This window comes from Cyprinus carpio, chromosome A17 (genome assembly GCF_018340385.1).
Source record: "Cyprinus carpio isolate SPL01 chromosome A17, ASM1834038v1, whole genome shotgun sequence".
Taxonomy (NCBI): Eukaryota; Metazoa; Chordata; class Actinopteri; order Cypriniformes; family Cyprinidae; genus Cyprinus; species Cyprinus carpio.
Genome location: NC_056588.1, coordinates 8,822,142 through 8,848,988, shown reverse-complemented (window position 1 = coordinate 8,848,988; position 26,847 = coordinate 8,822,142). Strand labels below are relative to the sequence as shown.

At 38.8% G+C, this 26,847-nt stretch overlaps 1 protein-coding gene across 33 annotated transcripts in view; it reads left to right on the top strand.

Moving 5' to 3' along the window:
- The window catches only part of LOC109053736 (ankyrin-3-like), a 100,990-nt gene that overhangs the window by 63,460 nt on the left and 10,683 nt on the right, over window positions 1-26,847 (top strand). For 16 of the 33 annotated variants that reach the window (XM_042773876.1, XM_042773866.1, XM_042773879.1 and 13 more), the window contains 16 exons: window positions 3,933-4,035; window positions 6,110-6,154; window positions 6,660-6,769; window positions 7,716-7,748; window positions 9,607-9,831; window positions 10,092-10,246; window positions 10,343-10,554; window positions 11,282-11,489; window positions 11,803-11,899; window positions 12,701-12,929; window positions 13,252-13,377; window positions 13,900-14,022; window positions 14,320-14,346; window positions 14,938-15,016; window positions 18,730-25,938; window positions 26,629-26,703. In XM_042773876.1, the coding sequence (XP_042629810.1) occupies window positions 3,933-4,035; window positions 6,110-6,154; window positions 6,660-6,769; window positions 7,716-7,748; window positions 9,607-9,831; window positions 10,092-10,246; window positions 10,343-10,554; window positions 11,282-11,489; window positions 11,803-11,899; window positions 12,701-12,929; window positions 13,252-13,377; window positions 13,900-14,022; window positions 14,320-14,346; window positions 14,938-15,016; window positions 18,730-25,938; window positions 26,629-26,703 (9,056 nt within the window). Of the gene's footprint in view, window positions 1-636; window positions 649-3,932; window positions 4,036-6,109; window positions 6,155-6,659; window positions 6,770-7,715; window positions 7,749-9,606; window positions 9,832-10,091; window positions 10,247-10,342; window positions 10,555-11,281; window positions 11,490-11,802; window positions 11,900-12,700; window positions 12,930-13,251; window positions 13,378-13,899; window positions 14,023-14,319; window positions 14,347-14,937; window positions 15,017-18,729; window positions 25,939-26,628; window positions 26,704-26,847 lie in introns of all 33 variants that reach the window. The other 17 variants (XM_042773868.1, XM_042773877.1, XM_042773895.1 and 14 more) reach the window with 11 other exon arrangements.

Below are 26,847 nucleotides of genomic sequence, written 5' to 3'. Positions count from 1 at the left end.
GACTCTGTTTGTGTGAACGTGAAGGTGTGATCTGATAGACGCAGACCCTGAGTCGCCTTTAGTTATGATGGATTGATCGTTTACATTTTGTGATCAGAACTCTAGTGTAGCTCATAGGGAAGAATCAGCTTTATGGTTTGTTGCATTTGGATATTGACACTGCGACTTGCTTGCACAAGAGGCATTAAATAGTCAAATGTAAGTCAAATTAGCTGTATAGATTATTGGTATAATTACATCATTTGCAAAATACTCAGTATCCCAGCTGATTAGCCAAGGTAAGACACACTGTTTCATGTCTGAAAATGAGTTTTCATTTCTTTAGAAATATTTGTCCTATTTGGATTGTTATTGTTGGAGTTTAGATGGTGTTTGTATATCTAATGGATGATATTCTGCCATACAGAGCTTCATATTTTCTGCCTCTTTTGTTGTGTTAACATCAGCCTGGCATTGTTTGCTTTTACATAGGGCTACTAATGTTGGTTGTTTTTACCAAATGTGCACCCAGTCCTGTCTAGGAGCACAACACATGCTGTGGCAGAGCCTCAGTACCATGCTTAACTCTCACTGCTTCTCCGCGTCCAGTACATTTTACTGTCTTTTCTGTTTCTTGGCTTCTCTCACTCTCTCTAGCCCCAGGATAAGGTAAGAGTGATGTCTTTCTCTCTGTCTTTCTCTCTCTGTGCATTTCGCCTTCTCTCTCCGTAGCTGTTGTTTCTGTCTCTGCCCCTTTCCATACGTACTACAACTCCCATCATGCACTGCTCCACCATGTCATCTGGTGCAGTGCGTTTCTGTGGAGTCTCATCCCTTTCATACACTGAGGCCTGAGCTCCTCGGCCTGATAGAACAAATTCATTCATCTCAACTGGAGTTTTAGTCTATGAACTTCTCTTGCGTTGACGTTTTGTTTGTTCTATCCGGCTCCGAAGCCGACCACGCTTCTTATCGGTCACACTAAAGCCATCTAACCTTTTTGAAGGTGGAATAAATGCAAAAGATGTAAGGAGTGTTTTAAAACAACAGGAAAAGTGGGCAGTAGTTGTGTGTTGTGAAATATTGTGGTTTTAAATGTTATTAATTTCTGAAATATTAATGAATAGTGTGCTAACTATTATGTGTTGTTCTTTATAAGTTTTTGTTTAGTGTGGCATGGATTGTGTTCATATATGTTGTGTTTTGCTGTTGTTTCAGTTGTGTGATGCTCTGTGTAACATCCAGGGACAAAAGCTTCAAGCTGATCAGTCAGCAGTTGAAGCCAATTACTCTGTCACATCGCAGACGGCACATTTAATTGTCAATTACTCACCACATTGATCACTGGTCAATTTTATTGCAAAAACTTAAAAAAAAGATATGGTGTTCTAAGCATGTTTGGTTATGATCACTAGTGGATAGTTAATCCACATTGTGTGCTCAAACACACACACATTCACACAGCTTGGTCACAGAATTTGAGGTACAGTAGGAGGCATATGATTAAATTATAACTTAGCCTGTAAGGGTGAGAGAACAAATATTCCTCTTAATTTTTTTGTTGTATGCTGTTTCACATGCATGCAAATACACACAACCATAGTACAGCCTTCTTATACAATGCTGGCTCTGTTCAGAGTGAGATGATTTGAAAGAAGTGCATAGCAAAGAAGGAGAATGATGAAGAAGGAAAGGCAAAAGAGATGAAAGGAAATGAAAGAGTGTGTTCTGCAGAGAAGGGTGAGTCGGCTGCTGTAATGCTACAGAATAAAAACAATGCAGATCAGGACAAATTAAGCTGAAGTGCTAGAAGATGAGAGGAAGGAATGGAAAGAGTTGTAAATCCATTCATCCAAAAACTAGCTTACAAACCGCCACTGTTTCTTTCGTAAACACACCCTCGTGTGCAGTTCTACCTTGTGCGCTACAGTGCTGTACCTTTAAATCCTGCTGATTGCTGCAGAATTTTCAATCTCTCATACACACACCGTGCAACCAACCCAAGACTGCTGTCCTGCAGAGAGCCAAGCGTTTCTAAGAGCACTGCAGAAAGGGTGTACACACTCACACATAGTCATAAATTTGATCTGAGCTGAAAAGTACTTGTTCAAAGTGTCAGTTTATTGGAGGTGCTTGCTATAACTGTTCCTCATGGATTAGTTTTTTTTTAAAAAAAACCTTTCACATTAAGTGTTAAAGGGATAGTTCACCCAAAAATGAAAACTCTGTCATTAATTACTCTCCCTCATGTCGTTTCAAACCTGTAAGACCTTCGTTCATCTTCGGAACACAAAATTAAGATATTTTTGATGAAATCCGAGAGCTTTCTGACCCTGCATAGACAGCAATGCAACTGAAATGTTTTGTAGCCCAGAAACCTAGTAAAGACATCTTTAAAATACTCCTTGTGACATCAGTGGTTCAACTAAAACAAAAATAACAACTTTATTCAACGATTTCTTCTCTTCCTGGTTATTCTCCACGGCCGTTAATTAGAGTACAATGATGCGTGTGTGTGATCTTGCTAATGCAAACAGTGGAATGCACATGCATGTGTCGTTTTACAGTCGTGTATGGCCGTGGAGAATGACCAGTAAGAGAAGATATCGTTGAATAAAGTTATTTTTGTTTTCTTAGTGCACAAAAAGTATTTTCATAACTTCATATCATTACGGTTGAATCACTGATGTCACATGGACTATTTTACCGATATCCTTACTATGTTTCTGGGCCTCGAATGTGGTAGTTCCCTTGCTGTCTATGCAGGGTCAGAAAGCTCTCAGATTTCATGAAAAATATCTTAATTTGTGTTCCAAAGATGCAGTCTTACAGGTTTGGAATGGCATAAGGGTGAGTAATTAATGACAGAATTTGGTTACACTTTATTTTAAGGTGTCCTTGTTGTGTAATTATACATATAAGTACTGAGTAATATTAATTAACTACATGTACTTATTATACTAGTTAGGGTTAGGATTTGGGTTTGGCTAAGTGTTACTTGCATGTAATTATGCATAATTAATTGTTATTATAATAGTAAGTACAAGTAACGTGTAATACGGACACCTTAAAATAAAGTGTTAACCAGAATTTTTATTTTTGGGTGAACTAACCCTTTAAACCTCAGCACATAGCAAGACCTGCACTTCTTTGTGATATTGACATAAATGATGCCACAAATTGTGCGATTTGTTTAGGAGAGATGTGCGATTGCTATTACTTCTAAGTGTTGTTAATAACAACCACCCGGAACACCATAACAACAACAAATCAATGCATTAAAACACAATTAGAACAGCTTAGCAATGAGATGGAGATAACAGTGAGGTTCATTCAATGCCCTGGCATTGGCAAGTACCACTCAAGAATCGAGTTACATGTAAGTAGCACTAGCATACGAAGTGTAAAACCTGTTAGTTTAGATATACACTACAGTTCAAATTTTCAATAGTTTTGGGTCAGTAAGATTTTTTTAAAAGAAATTAATGCTATAATAGATTACACAATAACAAATTCAAAATATATTAAAATATAAAACAGTTATTTAAATTGTAATAATATTTCAAAATATTACTTTTTTACTGTACTTTTGATAAAATTAATGCAACCTTGGTGAGTATAAGGGACTTCTTTCAAAAACACAAAAAATTTGTACCGACCGCAAACTTTTCAATGGTATTGTATCTGATTAAATCATTGAAATGTTACAGTTACAGTAATGTTGCCCATACAGCATCTGTTCTACATGTCTGTTTCCTCTCTATCCATCAGATATCCCCTTCTCTCTTCTCTCCTCTGAAGGGTTTGATTTTGTTCTCCCTGGATGTTGCATGTTGTAACTTTTGTGTTTTTGTTTTGTTTATGTTCGTCTGTCCCTGTTTGTGTGTCTTTCGCTTTATGTATGTGTATCTGCTTGTGCGTGTGCACATGTGTGAACTTCTTACACACTCCAGTCTGCGCTCCTTCAGCTCAGACAGGTCCAACACTCTGAACAGAAGCTCCTTCGCTCGGGACAGCATGATGATTGAAGAGATGCTGGTGCCCACCAAAGACACGGTAAGAACGCCCACTCTTTTTATCTTTTGTTCCCATTCACTACTGTAGCTGCTTTTCCACCGTCAGGCCAAACTGTTCTCGTTGCTTAACCCTTCTTTTTCGGGCCCATCCTGCCCAGCCGGTACAGATATGGTTTCATTTTCCACTGTGGGGCTGATAACAGAATTTGTCATTTACAGTCGTATACAGATGGTATGAGATGTAAATAGTGACCGCATTATGATCAGATAGTTCTGTTTACTTTGCTCAAATAGTGCGCTTGGTCAGCTACAGAGAGAAACTGGTAGCCAGGCAACAAACAAGTGACCAATCTTGAGTGGCAATGTCACTACACACATTCTACCAGCAAAGTTCAGCACTGTTAGCTAGCAGCACTGTGTTATACTCTACGTCATACTTCCAGAAAGCGTACACACACACTACAGTGTTGTTACAAACCTACCTTCATAGGCACCATTTTAAGGCATCATAGGTGCAAAACCTGTTTCAAAACCAAGAATGCATGAATACATCAAAGATTATGGATGAAGAAAAAAAAAGTGGATAAAGAAATTATATTTATAATAATTGTTGTATTATTATTTTGTTTTATTGCATTTATAAATATTTTGAATTAGATTTTATTTTTATATTTTCATTTTAATTTAAATAAAATTTTTAGTTTTAATTTTGTTATTTTTTGTGCTTCAGTTTTTAAATTTTTCTATTTTTTAATATTTCAATATATCTTAAATATTCTATTTTGTTTTCAATCTAATTTTATTTAATTTCTAATTTTCATTAATTTTTTCTTATATTTATATATTATTTCAGATTTCAAATAAAAAAAATATTTTAATAGTTATTGTTAACGACAATAACAAACAACTGTTTATAATTAATTATAAATATACTTATTTCATTCAATACTGTACATCTCTTCAATATGGATATAACTTTGACCGTCACCTCTGATTGTAATGTAGAAATATGCATTTCCTGTTAAGCTGTTTCAAATAAATGTGAATTGAGTTTAAATTCAGTACTGAAAAATATAATTAAAATTGTTTATGTGTATTTTGCCACAGGTTATGTGCCACTGCACTGCTAATAGATATCACACTTGATCTGCATCAACACTGACTGATCGGCACTAGAAACTAGATATGACATAGAAAAAAATAAATGAAGGATTGCCATATCTTAACCCTGTATTAATAAAAAGCCATAGATTTACTGTTAATTCCATTCATTGCCTGGCATTCTTCCTACAGTTGCACAAAGTCCACTCGGGACTTTCCACAGCAGAGCAAAAATGTCTTGGAATATTTGTTTTTTGGTCCCATGGGTTTTACGAAAGCCTGGTCCTCATCCACACAGACACAAACACACTCTCCTGTTCTGTCCAGTTTCACATTCTCATTTCTAAATGTGCCTTTAAATAAACTCTTAGACTTGAGACTTTCAGTCTAATAAGAGTTTATTTAAAGGCACATTTAGAAATCAAAATGCTTGACCTCGATCTATCCTTAAACAGTTGAATAGACACTGAGAAGAAGGACAAAGAGAGAGAGAATGATGGAAAGTCAGACTTGGACTCTGTCACTCTTTTCCATTGTGTTTTCCTGGTCAGAGTTATGTTGCTCTTTCCATTTTCAGGAGCAAATATTTAGGCTAGAGTCCTGGAATTGCTCAATTCTTAAAGAAAACAGAGATGTAGTTACAGTACTATGCCACTTATTCTATTGGATTAAAATTTGAATTGTATTCATTTAACATGCATATCAAGCATGACAGCCATTAGCCTTAACTAAAAATAACTGTTATGAGGTCAGTATTGTGTCTAGAGTGAAGTATATGACTGTGTTCCTTGTTTATGGGAACATAGAAAGAAATAGAGTGCAGTACAGCATACTAAAGTGTTTTTATTTTTGCTTCCGCGTCAGATGTTGTGTTCTAAAAGCAATTGAGCTGCCTGTCTTAGCTTTTTGGGCTTCATTCAAGTGTTCAGCTCAGGTGCAATTAGGTAGTTTTGAACAATATCAGAGAAACACTTTACATTTTACATATTTTCTCTCTCTTTGTTTGGCTTCAGAGTGTATTTAAAGATATTTCCTACATGGTGGACCCTCAGAATAAGGTACAGGTCCTTGATCTTGACCAGTGTTAGATCATCTCTCTCCATCTTTTCCATCCTTTCATTAGACAAAAATCCAAACACACTCGTTTTTTCTCATTTATTTGCTCATCTGTATTTGTGTCATTGTTTAGAAATACAAGCTCTACCTCCATCTACAGTGTTTATTTTGTTGTCTTTCACTCATTGTTTTTCCTGCTTTTTATTTTTCTTGTTGAGTTTCTTAGCTTTATTTTGGCAGCGGTTTTACAAGGCATCTCAGGAATCTTTAGATAATCGAGTCACTAAATTAAAAATCATATATATATATATATATATATATATATATATATATATATATATATATATATATACTGTATACAGTATATACATATATGATCATTTCTGAATTTTGATTACAACATGTATTGCTAGTTTCTGTTTCTAACCACCTTCACACTCATTTTTAAGGTTATGCAACTGCTCCTGAACCTGAAGTGTGTATTTTTATATATGGATGTGTTTACAGCACCTTGCAGTGACTCGTGAATACAACAGTGAGTGTATGCGGCGGTACAGTTGGACCCCTGATACAGTGGACCACTCACATAACACTGTCTGCAGTCCTGTGCATTCTGGGTAAGAATATGTTTTTGTCTTTATGGTGGTTAACTTTAAGTATGCAAACACACCACAACATCAATAGATTTTGATTCTGATTTATGATATATATATTTATATGATGTATATACGCTACAGTTCAAAAGTTTGGGGTCAGTGAGATTTTTTTTAATGTCTTCTAATATGATGATGTGTTGCTCAAGAAACATCTCTTCGTATTATAAATGTTGAAAACTGTTATGCTGCTTAATATTCTTGTGGAAACAGTTATACATTTATTTCACATACTTGATTAATAGAACATCCAAAACATTCATTTGATATATAAATATAAATCTTTTGTAACATTATAAATGTCTTTAATATCACTTTTAATGCATCCTTACTGAAATGGAAGTATTGATTGCTTTAAAAAATCCTCCTGACCCCAAACTGTTTAATAGTGCTCAGTCCTCCTTATTTTACATATCTGTATTTAGTTAAAAAAATGTATATGGAAGAAATTAAATGTCTCATTCTGTGTTCTAGTGGCACCAAATGAATTGTGATTCTGTTACAATACACATTTATCTCAGTGCTAAAACCTACTGCTTTTGACCACCTATATCTCCTAAGGGGGGACTGAGCATCTCATTAGCACATTATAATGATACCATTTATGATTGGTGGGAGAGGATTTAATCCAACCAATCTGTAAACATGATGCTATTTTGGGCAAGCATGTGAAAAGCTTTTCTTTGGCTTCATTGAGTTGTTTGCATAAAGCACATTTGTTTTCCTTTAGGTTCCCCCCCCCACACGTTCTGCTACATTGCACATAAGATCTGATTTTTCAGCTTCATGTCTTTCTTACATGTATGTCAGCATTTTTACCATGACAACAACTGTAATAATGAATGTTGTTTATTTTTTTACCTCCTGCTTTCTGTTCTTTTTTTCTTTTCGTTAATTTTTCCTTTTGCAGCCCTTCCTCCCCGCTTCCTCAGTATGACTCCAGGTGAAAACTGAGTCCGGTGACGTCACTCTTTCTATAGCTTTCTGTCACGTATTTTCATCTGTCCTCTCCTGTTTACTTTCCTCTTTATCTCTTTCCTGCTCTCTGTTTTATTCCCTGTTTTATCTCCTCATCTGTGTGAGCACTCCTCCACACTGTGTGTGTGTTTAGCCGGTCTTTGGGAAATGGACCTCATCTCATTCAGAAATCAGCAACTTCAGCATAGTCAAAAAATAAACTGCAGATCGCTCATTACACACACTAGTTCCACCATCAGCACATTAGACATTTTGTGATGAAAGGTTGGTTTTTGTAATGTTCTTCATTTCACAGTTAGAAATTACTTGTTGAAGCAGCACCATTTCTTCAGTAGGACTGGGCAATATATCGAAAATTAACAGAATACTGAAATTAACAGAATTTGTACTAATTTAAAATAGGCATTGTGATGTTTTGAATTGATTCAGTACTCTGATTCAAGAAATAGATTATTGTTAGCACCATCCCTCAGTAATGTTCCCGTAAATCTATTTAATGTTCCCATAAATTTATTGTTATACTGACCCATATAAAAGAAAATTATTAAATATTCTTCGAGATTTTAATTGATTTATTCCTTGAAAATAGTGTGGAAAAATGTGCCTTTATTATTTTTAAGATTTTTATTGGTTTAGTTCTTGCATAAAACATTTTAAATGGATATTTTGCCAAAATGGTTCCTCTGTCAAAAAAAAAAAAAAAAAAAAAAAAAGTAAGTAAAGCAAATGTATCAGGACAAACATTCAAAAAAATTGGCTCAGTATTTGAAAAAAAAAATCGATTGAATGACAGTAAAAACTTATGCATTGTTACAAAAATTTCTATTTAAAATAAAATATGTTATTTTGAACTTTATATTCATCAAAGAATCCTGAATAAATATCACACTTAAAATATCATGCTTAAAATTTTGTTTTCAATATTGATGAAAATAATAATAAATGTTTCTTGAGCACCAATCATCATATTAGAATGATTTCTGTAGGATCATGTGACACTGAAGACGAGAGGCTGCTGAAAATTCAGCTTTGCTGTCACAGGAGTGAATGACATTTTAAAATATATTAAAATAGAAAACAGGTTTTTAAATTATAATATTTCATAATACCTTCTTTCAAAGGTAGTTTTAATATATCAAATATAACCCCAATGTTTTTTGGTTTATCGCCCAGCCCTGGTCATCAGTGTTAGGATCTCATGTATATGTAACAAACACATGGTGGCAATGTACATGCAAATATATATTGCATTCAGCTCACGTTAACAGATAAATGGTGTTTTGGGTTTTCTATCCACCTGTGGAGGTGCTTTTGGTCACACTGCTGATCACTGATCACCGCTTCGAAACAATTGATCTTGGCAGTAAACGGGATATTATTTTCAGCTTTGCATACCGAGTCATGAGTACAGTGACTATGGTAATATTTTGGTAAGTCAGTATTAAAGGAATCGCTTGTGTTTCCTGTTCAGTTGTCTCTGCTGCTGTTGTATGAGGGACTGAATGCTGCCAGGTTTAACAGCTCGAAGCACTGTCACTCTTTTTAATTGTTTATCCTCTGTCTTGACTAAACTGTCTCTATCTCTCTCGCTTTAATGGTCTGTTCTCGCTTATGTTTCTCCTCCTCTTCGTTTCTGCTTAGACCTTTCCCTTCTCCCTCCCTCCCTCCCTCTCTCTCACCACGTGTGTTGGATGTACAGTGATAACAGCATGGGAATCGTCTCTCTTTCGTTCGTGTCTGTGTAGTGGGTTAGCGTGGTGTCCCTCTTTCTTTCTTCATGTCCTTCCCTCTTTCTCTTCCATTAATCCTGTATACTCTTGCAGGTTCCTAGTGAGCTTCATGGTGGATGCTCGGGGTGGGTCAATGAGAGGAAGTCGTCATGATGGGATGCGTATAATAATTCCACCCAGGAAGTGTCCAGCACCAACAAGAATAACTTGTCGCCTAGCAAAACGACACCGCCTGGCATACCTACCCCCTATGGTGGAGGGAGAGGGACTTGTGAGCAGACTGGTGGAGATGGGGCCAGCCGGGGCACAGTTTTTGGGGTAAGAATTCCTTCATGGTGGCTTAAATTATCTAAAGGTTTACAGTTAAAGCAGATAACTCATGAACAACATAATCTTGGCCTAAATGCATTAGTTTTTAACTTTTTTGACAATAATGTCAATGGGGAATGAGTTCAGATTGAGTAATGTTAGGATTTGCTTCTTAAATTCTCATCAAATTAGTGCTGAACAGAGTTTGCATGGTGCAGTTCCCCATCTGTTTATTAAATTCTTTCCTTATTGTCTTCACTTCATTTCAGGCCTGTGATAGTTGAAATTCCTCATTTTGGCTCCATGCGGGGAAAGGAGAGGGAGCTGATCATCCTACGCAGCGATAATGGAGAAACCTGGAAAGAACAGCATTATGACTGTAAAGTGACAGAGCTCACCTCGATCCTTAATGGCATGGATGAGGGTAATGTTCTAATGACATATCTAAAACGTTAGACTAATATGGTTTTCATTAAATCTTTATCATTTTGTTTATTTGTGTTTTCATATGTAATTATAGATATGGATAGTCCAGCAGAGCTGGAGAAAAAACGTATCTGTCGCATCATCACAAAAGATTTCCCACAGTACTTTGCGGTGGTATCACGCATCAAACAAGAAAGTGATTACATGGGTCCAGAGGGCGGAGTCCTGAGCAGTGAGGCGGTTCCCATGGTGAAGGCTGCCTTTCCCCAGGGAGCACTTACGAAGAAAATTCGTGTTGGACTACAGGTATAAGGACTTATTAAGATGGTTGTCGTCAACTTATGTTTGGTCAAGGTTTTGTATTTAATTATTTAATTAATTAATTTTTATTTTATTTTATGGAATAGCTGGAAATATTTGGGAATTTTAAAATTGTGTTTTCTATAGTAAATTTTTGTTTATGGTTATTATCATTTTTTAAATGTTTAACAAGCTATATATTGTCCTTGATTTAGAGCTTGTATAGATTCAACAATTGCTTGCAAACGGTAATGATTTTTGGTTTGCAAGTATTTTTTTTTTTTGAGTCAGATTTTTTTTCAATAAATAAGTGTAACTGCTTCACAAAATAATTTGAATGATTCGTAAGCTAAATTAATTTAAGCAATTTACATAAAACTGGCCTGTCTTGTCATCTCAAGGGACTCTGGGATCATTCTTTCTCTCTATCACACACACATATACACACACACATATTTTCCCACATAACACAGACATAGCAGAATAGCATCTGTTCTTTGGAGAGTGAATCTGTTTGTTACAACAGTGGTCAGGATGCATTTCCTGGTAAACATCTCATGAACATTGCATAGAAAGATGTTACAAAAGAAACAAGTCAGAAGACTACGGCAATAAAAAGCTATATGCATAATGGACAATTAATTAGTTGCATATGCCTAAACTGGTTAAGCAAAAATCAGACATGATCCAAAAAAAACAATCATCATACCAATTTTTTCTCTTTCTCTCTCAGGCACAGCCTGTGCCGGAGGATATTGTGCGGACTATCACTGGTAACCGTGCATCTTTCAGCCCAATTGTTACTGTGGAGCCCAGAAGGAGGAAATTCCACAAGCCCATCACCATGACAATCCCTGTGCCGCCCAGATCCAAAGAGGCTGTTGCTAATGGGCGCAAAGGAGAACCTGCCCCCTGCCTTAGACTGCTCTGTAGCATTACAGGCACGTGAATAGTTTGAGTGTGTGTATTTTAAATGAAATGTGGAAAATGTCAGGGTGTCATGGTCAAATGGTGCAACAACAACTGCACATTATTTGAGATGCCGCATCTAAATTTAAATTCAACATTCGTGTTTGCTTTTGTGTATACAGAGTTAAAGGTCAGGAAAAATCTGAGATAAAACATGCATTTGCAAGTGACACGAAATTTCATACTGCTTTAGAATAAAAAGGACCAAAAAATCATTAAGCACCCAACAAAATCATTGTGATGAAAGTGATTCCCAACACCAGAGTTTAAAACTGTTGTTTTTAGGTGGAACATCCCCTGCGCAGTGGGAAGACATCACTGGGACCACTCCACTCTCCTTTGTCACAGACTGCGTTTCCTTCACCACAAATGTGTCTGCCAGGTGAGTCTCAGCTGATGTTGGAGTGTATCAGATGCAGATTCAAATCATGTGCTTTGGAGTGTGGGACAGTGGAGGATCTCTGCCCTAGATTAAATTATATCATTATAATCATTTTCATCTGCACATCCACAATGTCAGATGCAGATTGAACTCAAATATGAATGCAGACTGTGGCCTGGAAGAAAGAGTTAGTGAGGAAAGGAAGGTCCACATAAAATCATTAAAGAACAGACACCATTTCTATAAACATTGTGAGGGATCTACTTATGTTTCTGCTCTAAATTTCTCTAAATTATGTAACTCCTCAGTTTGTGAGTGTCAGTTCCTTACAAAACTGTTCTTGAAATCAAACATTAAAATGAATGGACATTACTGCATAAGCTCAGACATATGCAAAATTAAACCATGTTTATTCTTGTTGCAAGTAAACCTGCATTCATTGTAGATTTGATTGCATCTTATTTTATGTATTATCTGCTTCATTTTGATAAGCATTTATTTTTCTACATATGCATGCTTCTGTAGTTATATTTTGCTTTTGTATTTAACATTGTTTTTTTTTTTTCTATGAATATATCAGAACAGATTTGCGGCCCATTTTTGGGTTTCAGACAACCCACTGAGCACCATTCGTATAAACATTCATTGTTTGTGTCAGAGATTTTGTTTCCAAAACTTCTATCGTGTAAACAAAGTTTTCTGTCCCATGGAGTTATAACAGAAAGTAAATATCTGTGAAAATTTGAGAGTTGTACAGGATTTTCCTTATTCTAGGTAAATTCTTTCCACTCCTTTTTGTAGATTTTGGTTGGCAGACTGTCAGCAGATCAGTGAGACAGTGGGTTTAGCATCTCAGTTGTACAGAGAGCTTATCTGCGTTCCATACCTGGCCAAGTTTGTGGTGTTTGCTAAAATGATCGACCCCATAGAGTCCCGCTTGCGTTGCTTCTGCATGACTGATGACAAAGTCGACAAAACTCTGGAGCAGCAGGAGAACTTTGAGGAGGTGGCAAGGAGCAAAGACATTGAGGTGTGCCACTGTAACTCACACGCTAGCCTACACACATGCACGCACTATACACACTTTCACATAAATAATTAACGTTGAACATGCTCTCAGTGTTTGGAAACAGTGAGTCACGAGTTTGTGAATATTCTTGTATATACACGCACATAAGAAAATCCATGGAAAAAAAACATTTAACAACAATTTTTTCCCTCTGTAATTCACAGGCCACCCACACATTCATATTCTCCCATATTCAAACACAATAACCCTTCTGATCATTTATTGACACCTTAGAGACATAAATTTATAAATGCTTATGACTTGTTACTCGTTCCTTTGTCAGATTCTGGAGGGTAAGCCCATTCATGTAGAATGCTATGGCAACATCACTCCTCTGGCAAAGAGTGGTCAGCAACTCGTCTTCAACTTCTATGCCTTCAAAGAGAACCGACTCCCATTCAATGTCAAGGTTTGAGTGACAGTGGCCTAATTCTTCCAGCTATTAAGGATGCACTTACAGAATTTCAGTAAACAAGTATTATCCAGTAAAGCAGCTATACAGTTATATTGAAATGAAATGCAAAAAGTTATATTTACTCTATTGATTGAAGATATAAAGTAAGTTAGAGTGTTTTTTTTGCTGTATTCCTTTAGCAGATGTAACAAAATGTCTTGGACATTATATTGATACTTAGCAATGTGGATGCAGCATCACACAAACGTTTTCCGGTTGCCAGTGCCACTGAAAGCTCAAAAATATTCACAGTCAGCCATAAATTATTTATTTCATGAGAAAAAGTGTCCTATAACAGGTATAGCATAAAATTTGTATTTGGCTGGTCATGTGACCGCAATATAGCAGACCCCATGAGGCAGCTCAGCTCAATGTTAAATAAAGCAGCTTTTATTAGGATACTGATATTGTATGACTGGAGTTATAGCTTAAGACTTTTTGATCATTCTGTGTTGTGTATATGGATGTGCTTTGTAGGTCAGAGATATGGGCCAAGAGCCATGTGGGAGAATCTCATTCCTTGGAGAACCTAAAATCGCAAAAAGCCTGCCACAGAGTGCAATCTGCAACCTTAACTTTACACTGCCAACACACAGGAAGGTAAGAACAGACAAAAACATATCGTGTGACATTTTCTCTAGTGTTATCTGGAATCTATTAAACATTAAACATTTCACACAGCTATTTGTGCTGTAACTTTAATTTGTCTTTTCTTTTGTCTTGCTCTCTTTTAATCTCTCTGCATCTACATTTATTATCTTTTCTATTCCTTTACTGTCCTCTTTCCACTCCTTTTCTCTTATCTCCTCTCTTTCCAATACGATCTTCACTTACCCACCATCCTCGGCTGCTGCTGCTCCATTATGTATTGCTGCAATGCACCGTGGGAAATTTTAGGAAATGGAATCGGATCCTGATGATGAGGTACATATTTCATAACTTGTCCACCTTTGCCTTTAATGTGGTGCTTATGTGATCATACGCTTATTTATGTGATTAGTCAAAAGCTTTTGTACCAGCTCCTTCACTGGTCAGACAAGTGCATGACTTCTTTTTGAGTTTATCAGTATATTTAAAGCATTGTGTTATTTTGTGGCTTGGTGGAAACATTTTTCACATATCTCTTTTGCAGATTTAAGTTTTATTTAATTTTATTTCAAAGTGAAGCAATTAGGCAGTTTTACTGGAAAATACTAAACTTTCACACTGTTAGCAAATGGGCTGTGCTTATCTACTTGATCCTCTCTCAGGAGACCGCATTTCAAAGTGAAATAAAGCACAACTTTCCTTACAGAAACTGAAGCAATTTAAATATTTTACAGATATCCTAAATTAAATTCACCACGTGAATTAATTCCTTCAAAAGATTCACTGAAAAAATCTGGACCAATGTAGATACAGTGCTTTCAAAATAATCAAAATTAAATTGTAGTAGTTAGCCACTAAAAAGATCATTGCACTACGATTTTTGTCACTTTGTTCTTACATAGGATTTTTACTTTTTTGTTATTGCAGAATGACAAAGATCGACGACATACCTTTGCCTCATTAGCATTGCGAAAGCGCTACAGCTATCTGGCCGATCCAGCATCCAGTGAGTCCTACATTTTCTTTATTCTTGAAACATCAGCATGACATAATCACACAGTCAAAGCTTCACACGTGCACAGGCATCTGATACAGGCATATATGAAGTCACAATAATCTCATATCTCACCATTTTCAAAAACAGAACTGCCAGTATATATTGTCTGTGAACATTAGTCATAAACAATTACATTTGTTTGCTTGCCTTTTTGCCTTCTCTATTTTTTCTTTTGTCATGCGTGTTTTTTGTTCCATTGTTCACATTTCATATGATTTGCTACCACATTGTCTACACAGGTTGTGTATTGCTTAATGTGTTTTTAAATAAACCCATCATTATGTCTAATTTGTTGTCATTTGTTGTTTTATTTTCAAAAGAATTAGCTTGTTTAGCAGACACTTCTTATAATTGCTCATGATGAAAAAACCATGGACTCAATACTTGCTTCCTTATTCAGTTAATAAAGGGGTCATGAACTGCATTTTTTTTTAATTATTTTATAATGCTCTCTGAGGTTCACTTATAATGTTAGTGTGATTCTACATTTTTTTTAAAAAAACATAATTTAGAAGTAATAGTCCTGCATAGAAGTATTAGTCTATCTATTAGTCAGTTTTTGAGCCTCTCTGCAGAACGGTTTGTTTTTGTAGATGGGGGCGCATTCAAGACTCACAAGTAAAGCCCACTGCTATGACTGGCTAAAGTTTTGCTTCTTAAAATAACAGATGGAAGCTGCTGTGACATACTCTGAAAACAACATGGTCATTTGGGTTAAAAACATATAAATACTCAGTATATATCAAACGGTCTGGAACAGACAATGCAGTAATGGTAAAAATATGTTTACTCACGTTTATGTGTTGTGACATTACTGTTGGATCCACTTTAGTCAAACTCAGCACTGCATCATATGTAGCATCATCTGTTGCTGTAGCAAAGTACAGCAAACAAACAAACAGTGTTTCACTGACGAGATCTGGAGCTCTTTGCTAATTTTATCCCATGTTTACACCGGACACGAGTGGCACAATGCAACTATAGACAACAGAACCCATTATAATCTGTGACTCTGTCTACACTTGATGTGGCACGGATTGATGCAAAACAAAGCCCCGACAGTACACTAATGACATACAAGCATTCGCGCCGCTATTGAGTTTTGAAACTTACAGGATGTTTTTATAGTACATTGGTCTGTTATATTTCAAAAGATCAAAGGAAATTAAATATCTTAGTTAAAAAACCAAAAACTCAGTATTCAATACCACTTTATCTGCTTTTTGCAGGGTAAAGGAAAGTAGGTTTGTTACAATACCAAAATGTCAGTAGTCAATACCAGTATTATCGAAATTTCGTTATTTCAGAACCACAGCTAAAACTAATAGGCTATTGAATATACTCCATTAATTGAAAAGTCAATTATTAAGGTAAATATTAACAATAAGTTAAAACAATGGCATATAGCATTTGAGTTTCTCAATTAAACATTACATACAGGTGCATCTCAATAAATTAGAATGTCGTGGAAAAGTTCATTTATTTCAGTAATTGAACTCAAATTGTGAGACACGTGTATTAAATTCAGTACACACATGGTGAAGTTGTTTAAGTTTTTGGTTCTTTTAATTGTGATGATTTTGGCTCACATTTAACAAAAACCCACCAGTTAATCTCAACAAATTAGAATATGGTGACATGCCAATCATCTAATCAACTCAAAACACCTGCAAAGGTTTCCTGAGCCTTCAAAATGTTCTCTCAGTTTGGTTCACTAGGCTACACAATCATGGGGAAGACTGCTGATCTGACAGTTGTCCAGAAGACAATCATTGACACCCTTCACAAGGAGGGTAAGCCACAAACGTTCATTACCAAAGAAGCTGGCTGTTCACAGAGTGCTGTATCCAAGCATGTTAACAGCAAGTTGAGTGGAAGGAAAAAGTGTGGAAGAAAAAGATGCACAACGAACTGAGAGAACCGCAGCCTTATGAGGATAGACAAGCAAAATCGATTCAAGAATTTGAGTGAACTTCACAAGGAATGGACTGAGGCTGGGGTCAAGGCATCAAGAGCCACCACACACAGACGTGTCAAGGAATTTGGCTACAGTTGTCGTATTCCTCTTGTTAAGCCGCTCCTGAACCACAGAGAACGTCAGAGGCGTCTTACCTGGGCTAAGGAGAAGAAGAACTGGACTGTTGCCCAGTGGTCCAAAGTCCTCTTTTCAGATGAGAGCGAGATTTGTATTTCATTTGGAAACCAAGGTCCTAGAGTCTGGAGGAAGGGTGGAGAAGCTCATAGCCCAAGTTGCTTGAAGTCCAGTGTTAAGTTTTCACAGTCTGTGATGATTTGGGGTGCAATGTCATCTGCTGTTGTTGGTCCATTGTGTTTTTTGAAAACCAAAGTCACTCCACCCAAGAAACCAAGAAATTTTGGAGGACTTCATGCTTCCTTCTGCTGACCAGCTTTTTGAAGATGCTGATTTCATTTTTCAGCAGGATTTGGCACCTGCCCACACTGCCAAAAGCACCAAAAGTTGGTTAAATGACCATGGTGTTGGTGTGCTTGACTGGCCAGAAAACTCACCAGACCTGAACCCCAGAGAGAATATAGAGAATATATGGGCTATTGTCAAGAGGAAAATGAGAAACAAGAGACCAAAAAAAAGCAGATGAGTTGAAGGCCATTGTCAAAGAAACCTGGGCTTCCATACCACTTCAGCAGTGCCACAAACTGATCACCTCCATGCCACGCCTAATTGAGGCAGTAATTAAAGCAAAAGGAGCCCCTACCAAGTATTGAGTACATGTACAGTAAATGAACATACTTTCCAGAAGGCCAACAATTCACTTAAAATGTTTTTTTTTTTTATTGGTCTTATGAAGTATTCAAATTTTTTGAGATAGTGAATTGGTAGGTTTTTGTTAAATGTGAGCCAAAATCATCACAATTAAAAGAACCAAAGACTTAAACTACTTCAGTCTGTGCATTGAATTTATTTAATACACAAGCTTCACAATTTGAGTTGAATTACTGAAATAAATTAACTTTTCCACAACATTCTAATTTGAGATGCACCTGTATATATTCCGTAAATAGTGATTGTAATACAAAAATTATCAGAATAATTTATTTTTTCTTGTAGGCCTAACTTTGTGTTTATGTTCAATTGTAGATTGTTTATTAAATGTATTAAAGTTGCCCAGCTGTGATCGGTGAGTGTTTTTTTCCCCTACAATTTTGTTTGTTTAATATTGATGATATAATAAATATTGGAAGGTCTGTTAGGCTGTATTTACACTGCAAGGCCTAATGCACCTGTTTTGACTAAAATATTATTGACGCAATATAAATTAACTCTGTACTCAGTACTACCAGTACTATAGGATTTCATACCTAAACACCAGTACTTATGACATCCTTAAGCAGAAATTATTTTTAATCGTTTCATATCTGATCATATTTTCAGAACATTTTGAGCTTCTTGGTTTATTTTAGTGGCAGATATTTTTCCATAATTTTGCATCTCCACCCATGTGCCACAGGCATGAGTTATGTTTTTTTTTTTTTCACTTTTCATTGTCAAAAGCCTCCACAAGTTTCAGTATTTCCACTGCTGTTGTTTTTGTATTTATCACCTGACTAAATCTTTCTTGTTTCTCTTTTCTCTCTTATTCAACTTTTTCCGTTTACTTTGAATATTAATTTAATTATGCTAGAAACAGCTGAAAGAGGCCATAACACCACTCCAAAAACCACGCCGCAGCCTTCTGGCTACGCTTACAAGCCTGTCTTTACGACGCGCTCCTACCAGGCCTGGGCGACAAGCTCTCCCGTTAACGTCCCTAGCCAGACCAAGTCTGGATTTGGCTCCCTCTCCAGCTCCTCATCTAACACCCCCTCAGCCTCCCCACTGAGGTCGGTGTGGTCTGTGAACTCTGCCTCTCCTATCAAATCCATTATTGGAGGTTCACCAGCATCTTCCATAAAATCTGCCAGTGACGTTGCATCACCGATTCGATCGTACAGAACAATCTCCTCACCAATAAAAACTGTAGTTCAAGGTGCCCAGTATCCAGTCCAAGCCTCCCCCACCCTTCTGTCCTCTCCAGGCAAGAGTGCCCCTGATCCAGTTTCACTTAAAGGTCTCACAGGGCTCTCAGCCAGGACATCTCCTGTACCATCTGGCGGAACCTTGCTGGAAAGATCCTCCATTGCTATGACTCCTCCAGCCTCACCTAAGTCTTCTCTAAATATGTACAGCTCAAGTTTGCCATATAAGTCTGTCGTAACCTCAAACCCTCCAGCAACCTGCTCCCCCATTAAAACTGTCCCGGGCTTTTCCTCTCTAAGAACCAGCACTGATGCCTCTGCCAGAGGATATCTGTCATCCCTCTCCTCACCATTGAAATCCAGCTCGGCCACTACAGCAGCTGCGCTGATCAATGGGACAGTTTCCCCAACCAAATATCGCTCTTCCTCCCCAACAACCCATCTTACCAGTACCCTGCAGGAAAGAATCCAAGCCACAACAAATGCAGCAACAACAAGTGTGAATGCTGCTTTTGATGAAGTAGAAAAAACTTTTAATTCCTGCTCTGCTGGCTATGGCACACTAAAGTCAGTGTCCTCCACTCCCTCATCCTCTTACCAGTCTATCCGTTCCTCTGCATCCAGCTCACTGTATGCCTCCCTCAGATCCCCTCCGAATTCTACCACATCTGTAACTTCCAGCACTATTACAGTCCCTGTATATTCAGTTATAAATGTCTTACCAGAACACCAATTTAAAAAGCTCCCTGAAGTCTCCATGTCAACAGCTGCTCTCCTGTCCCCCAGAAGGGCCATGCCTCAAGAGGTTAATGCCCAGACTCAGTCCTCTTTTGCCAGAACTCTATCTCCTGTCAAGACTACCATGCACATGTCCCCAGGAACAATGAAATCTGCTACCGCTTCATCCCCTCTGTCCAATAGCCAGGAGATTCTAAAAGATGTGGCTGAAATGAAGGAGGACCTAATCAGAATGTCTGCAATTTTGCAAACTGATACAAATTCAAGCTCCAAAGGTTATCATTCTGACTCTAAGGAACATAAAGCGGACGATGAGGAGCCTTTCAAGATAGTAGAAAATGTCAAACAGGACCTGGTCAAAGTCAGTGAAATTCTTAGCAAGGATGTTTTGAGAGAGAGTAAGGCAAATATTAAAAACAGCAAAACAGCAGATGTCATAGAGGATGACATAGATGATAATCCACAAAATGAATGGCGATGCCCCCCTCGATATGAAACATTAACCCCTCAAGTCAAAACAAAAACAGTATCTGACAGAGATTTTAACCTGGCTAAAGTTGTTGATTACCTAACCAATGACATTGGCACAAGTTCTGTTTCTAAAATAGCAGAGGCTAAACAAAGAACTGAGGAAGCAAGGAAAGAAGGAGAGGAGAAACAAAAACGGGTCCTGAAACCTGCAATGGCATTACAGGAACACAAGCTCAAAATGCCTCCAACCAACATGCGCCCTTCACCTTCAGAAAAAGAACTTTCAAAGCTAGCCGATGCATTGTTTGGCCCTGAAATAGCACTAGACTCTCCTGATGATGTCTCCCATGACCAAGACAAAAGTCCACTTTCAGACAGTGGATTTGAAACTCGCAGTGAGAGAACTCCCTCTGCCCCCCAAAGTGCAGAAGGAATGGGGCCCAAAGGCCTCTTTCAGGAGATTCCTCCTGTCATCACTGAAACACGCACTGAGGTTGTACATGTCATAAGGAGCTATGAGCATCCAGAGGATCCTAAGGAGCCAGCTTTGGAAGATTCTAGAATGACAAAGCCTCCACTGCGATGTTCAGACACTGAGCCTCGATCACCTGGTGGGTCCATCAAAGAAAGAGTTAAAGCTTACCAAGCCAGAGTCAATGCAGAGGATGATGTGATGAGCAAAGGTATGCGGGTCAAAGAGGAAACTCACATAACAACAACTACAAGAATGGTGTACCACAAACCCCCCGTTAAAGAGGCTGCATCTGAGAGGATGGAGGAGACCATGTCTGTACGAGACATAATGAAGGCTTTCCAGTCTGGGAAGGATCCATCTAGGGAGTTAACAGGCCTGTTTGAGCACAAAAGCAGCAGTGAAGGGGCAGATCCATCTGTCAGGCCTCTTGACCCAATACCCAAAGTCGAACGTATCATTGAGGTTCACATCGAGAAAGGCAACAAAGCTGAACCAACTGAAGTAATTATCAGAGAAACAAAAAATCACCCTGAGAAGGAAATGTACATATATCAGTGTAAAAGTGGCATGAAAGAACTGCAAAATAGGATGGGCAGTGAGCAACGTGACATAGAACCTGAAGAATCTCTTCCTTGTTATCTGGACTCCAGAATACACAAACCTGTCTCTGTGGAGGATGATAAGACCTTGAGATTGCATAGTCAGCAGTCAGTGGAGTACCATGATGATGAATCATCTCAAACGAGGGGAGAATCATACAAATTTGCAGAGAAAATGCTCCTGTCAGAAAAATTTGACTCTTCCCATTCAGACTCCGATGAATCTGTGATTGACAGGTCTCGATATTATGGTGAGGGAACACAAGGTGGCTCAATTAGAGAATTCATGCTAAAGCCTGATAGGTCAGGTAGATCATCAGAAGATGACAATTATGACAAACTCACTTTGCTGCAGTATGCTTCTGATCCTGATAGTCCAAAAAAGTCTGTTTGGATGAGAGTTTCTGAGGATGGGCAGAGTAAAAGCAGAGGGAATCACAAATATGAGGACAGAGTAGACAGAACAGTCAAAGAGGCAGAGGAAAAACTTAGTGAAGTCTCACAATTCTTTCGCGATAAAACTGAAAAACTGAATGACGAGCTTCAGTCCCCTGAAAAGAAGCATCGCAGACAAGATGCGAGGGAGACTCGTTCTGGGCCCAGCTCAACATGTAGTAGCCCAGAGAGGTCAGTGTACAGGAATGGAGGTACTGGAGAGGACTGGAGTAGAGACAGGTTTAGGGATAAGTATGATTCCCATGACAGAAAATGTGCCAGTCTACCAAGCAGTCCTGAAAGACGAGTCTTGCTTCGATACAATGATGACCCGAAGAAGGGAGACAGCTCATCTGCAAGCAGTGTAAGTGATTCGTCTAAATATTTCCAGCCCTCAACATCTAAGGTTAGCTCTGTAAGAATGAAATTTGAATCAGAGGCCCAGAAACAAGATAAAGGTCCGCAATGGGCACAAACTTCAGGATCCCCAGTCAGGAAGCTGCAGGAAAGTAAGCTGCCTGTTTATCAAGTTTTTGCAGGGGGGAATATCCCAAGGTCAATAGAGTCTTCAGAAAGTGAGAGAAGCCCCAAAAAAGATAGTGAGGGTGGGCACAGTTACAATGTACGGAAGGCTGAAGCATTTGCCCAAAATCAGCAGAGTGACAGACAGAGAAATTGGTCAGATAACTCTTCACCAAAACATCACCAAAATGTTTATAGTAAGGAGCAAATTGCCAACGAAGATAGGAAAATATACAAAACTTGGGAAAACCATGGCAATGGGCAACTGAAAGGCCAAAAGACAAAGCTCACTCATACTCTAGTGCATGATAGGCAAAAGGATGACTCACAGAATGAGCAGCACTCATTGAGAGATGGGCACAACACAAAAGAAGAAACAACAAAAAAGATCATTTACACAGAGTTTGTAATTCGAGAAGACCCTAGTAATGCTGAAAAGTGCAATGGTGCTCTAAAAAAAAACTCGGAATCACAAATTCCTGTTAGGGTTTCATCTAGTTTTATAGACCATCATCAAAGTAGTACTTTAAAGTTAGATTCCTCCATTAAATCTGAAAGAACAGGGTCTCACATAGCCAGAAATACACAGCACCCTAATTCTGGGGCTAGCAAATCACCTAGTGATCACCTAGTGTCATCTGTAGTGAACTCAGATTCTAGCAGGCAGATTGTTAATATAGTCTGTAATGGTGTGGATGATAACCAAGTTGAGTATATCGAAAAAGTGACCCCAGGTGTCACTGCGGACATTAAACCTCTTCCTGTGTATGTCAGCATTCAAGTAGGTAAACAGTATGAGAAAGAATCTGCTACTGGCCAGTTAAGCACTTACAAAAAAGTTGTAAGCCATGAAAGCAGGACAGTACATGAAACACGTGGGGCATTTTATTCTGTCAAACAGAAACAGCCAACATCTCCACAGGGAAGCCCTGAAGATGACACGTTAGAGCAGGTTACATTTATGGACAGTTCAGGGAAGAGTCCAGTAACTCCTGAGACGCCTACCTCTGAGGAGGTCAGCTACGACCTAAACTCCAGAGCTCCAGAGCCTGTCATCGGTTCCATGGCTGGCATGCCTAGCCCAATCCCAGAGGAGTCAGAGGAAGAGGAGCAGCCTAAGACATTCATTTTCAAGGAAGTGTCAGCCAAATCTGCCACTCAATCATCAGAGCCTTCAAAAAGAAAGCAAGACTCCAGTGGAAAAAGGTCAAAAGAAAAACACATAGCTTACATCGAGTTCCCACCACCACCACCTTTAGAAACTGAGCATTCTGACCCTGAAAAGAAGGGGTCATGTCCTTCCTTAGAAGCAGAAACAGAGATGATGGAGGTCAACCTTCAAGAGGAACATGACAGACATCTCATTGCAGAGCCAGTAATCAGAGTCCAGCCTCCTTCCCCTCTTCCACCTGGAGCTAACAGTAGTGACTCTAGTGATGATGAATCTGTTTTTCAGCCTGCCCCCCTTAAGAAGTACACATTCAAAATGGCTGAGGAGTGTGAGAAACATGTTAAGCCTAGGAAACCAGAGAGAAACAGCTCACACCAAAAGGGATCAGGTATCAATGGCATTGTCAAAGGAGAAGAGGTAGAATGTGAACAGAATGGAAACGATCAATCAATCAGTGATTGTTCAATAGCAACAACTGCTGAATTTTCCCATGATACAGATGCCACTGAGATAGATTCTCTGGATGGGTATGACCTACAAGATGAGGACGATGGACTGAGTGACCCTAAAACATCCAGCCTGTCAAATGAGGGAAAAGCAGGAGATCGGTCTTTCAGTCAGAGCAAACTTGAAGTGATTGAAGAGGAGAGCACGCCAATTGAGGAAATAGGGGAAAAGGCAAAAACAAAGAGCCCATCTGGGAAAAAATCAGACAATGGGAAAGAGGATAAAATCTATTCTTTGGAGGGAAGACACCCAGATAGACAAGATTTTCAAGACAATTATTTTAAGTCCCAACTAGAGGAGGGCATTAACACAACCTTTAAAACTGTGGCTACTAAAGGCTTGGATTTTGATCCATGGTCTGGTAAAGTTGGAGAGGAGGGAGCTTTTGATGCTAAAAACAAAGATGAAGATCCGAAGCCTTGTGCTTTGTCAGTGGACGACAAATCACAAGCAACCACGCCGGATACCACTCCAGCAAGAACCCCAACAGATGAGAGCACCCCAACTAGTGAGCCCAACCCTTTCCCCTTCCACGAGGGCAAGATGTTTGAGATGACCCGCAGTGGTGCTATTGACATGAGCAAGAGGGACTTTGTTGAAGAGAGACTTCAGTTTTTCCAGATTGGTGAGCATACATCAGATGGGCAGTCAGGGGACAAGGGGAAAGGGGACAGGAATGCGGGGGTAGTCGCCTCTCACTCAAAGGCAGGGGAAAGAGCTGTAGAGGGGAAGGTAGAGGAAACCACAGATTTAACGCCATCCAGAGGCAGCACAGTGCAAGGCAGTGCTGACTGCCTGGACGCTCCTCCATTCGCTGACACCACCTCATGCACTGTCACAGCCTCCAAGGTCGACCCCAAATTTCGCACCCCCATTAAGATGGGCATCGCAGCTTCCATTACTATAAAGAAAGACCCTGGCTCAGCTGAACTGACTGATGTTAAAACTGAGTCCTCAGACAGTCAGATGCCGGAATACATTAGCTTGGAGTCAAGGCAATTAGCTGAAAGTCACTTTGACAGCAGGCACACTAACTCTTCCCAGACAGGCAGAAAAGATTACCCATCAGAAAACTACAATAACAACAATAATTTAGAGTCCTCTAATGTGCAGGCCAACTACATCCAGTGTGGTAGTGTAGTGTTCAATTTGCAGTCATCTTCTGAACCCACCTTACAGAAAGCTAGTAGAATAGAAGCTCAGTTTTGTAGGGAGTCTTTAGAGAGAGAGGAGAAACCCATTACTGAGAGTCCTCAGACTAAAGTAGTCTTAGAAAACAGGCAGCACAAATCTAGGCTCCCAGTCAAGGCAGCAGGGTTCAGTTTTAACACACTCAGTTCAGGGAAGCAGAAGCCTCAACAGATTGTTAAGCCAGAGGCAAGGAAAGTGGATCCTGCATCCATAACACCTGAGCCCAAGTCTAGAATACCTGTCAAGGACATCAAAAGAAATGGTGCAGCTAACTCAGCTGTCACAGCTCAAGTAGTTCCAAAGTCAAGTAAGCTCACAGAGTCAGAGAGATCAGTCAGACCAGTAGTTCCCTCTAGGCTGCCTTTCAAAGACAGGTCATCTGGTGCTTCCAATGGTTCAGTTAGCGAGGCAGGTAGAGGCAACTTTAGTGAGGTGTGTAGGCAGTCCATTGAGTTCTTAAAAAATGTTAGTGGAGAAGCAATAAAGGTGGCCAAACGACTTTCAGACGAGGAGAAACAGACACAGGGAGAGCAGTCGCAATCGGAGGAGGACAGCAGCACATCACGAAGCACCTCACTATCGGACCCCTCTCAGTCCCAGCCCTCCCTCTCCGCTGGCTCCTCCCGAGGGGTCACACCCTCCAGGACAAAGGTCACAAGGGCGGCGGGCAGTGAGAGGAGGAGGAGTAAGCGGACTGGAGGAGGGAAGGAGGGCAGTAAGAACGAAGGGGCTCGCAGGTCGCCCCCCGTCGCGGAGATCAAGCCTAGTTTGTAAAACTTTATTGAAAACTTTACTTGATCTTTAGTTGCATGAGCCGTTGTGACTGATTGGATTGCCTGTGACGTGAACAATAGCTGTCATTCTTGTCATTCTCTCATCACTGTGTACTGTACTGTATCTGTCCCTGTCAGATCTCCCCTTCTCTCTCCCCTACCTTCCACAGATAATTTATCATAATAATGAGGGGTGGGGCACTGAACAGTATATCTGTGCTGGGTTGGTTAAAGGAGCATTGTTGAGGAATTTATACCTGCTTTAGTGTTTGTGAACTTTGTTAGAAAAAAAATGTACAGTACTATGTTGTCTGCATGCCTCATTTCAACAAAGTCTCTTGTTTGTTAATGTTTTGTTTTCATTTTATAAACCGTTGTATAAACTCATAGTTATTGCCTGCATAGATTCTGTGGAAAATTTGTTTCACATACACGATCAGAGCACCAACTGTGTAGCTGAAACGTTCTAGATCACTGTCTGTCTGTTCTTCCTTTTCTAGCCAAACCCAGTACTATTCTAAAAACGTCCCTTCATTTTCCTCTCCTGTTAATAGCTTCTGTTGGAGAAAGATCTTGTTAATTTTTCTTTGTTTTGGCCAGAAAAGAAGGAAGTCTTCTGGATTTTTCTTTTGAAATGAATAAGTAACATGTTTGTAATGTTTTTGTTCTGTATGTCATAACAGGTCCACAGAGTCCCTGTGAGAGAACAGACCTTCGCATGGCCATTGTTGCTGATCACCTGGGACTGAGCTGGACAGGTAGACTCACTTTGCCCCATATGCCTGACATATTAGAGGTCACATTTCAGTTGTCAGGCACTAATTATTTACTACCAAACTAATGAAACCTAACTTATTTAAATAGGGAGTCAAATTATAATTTGATCACTAATCAGCAATGGG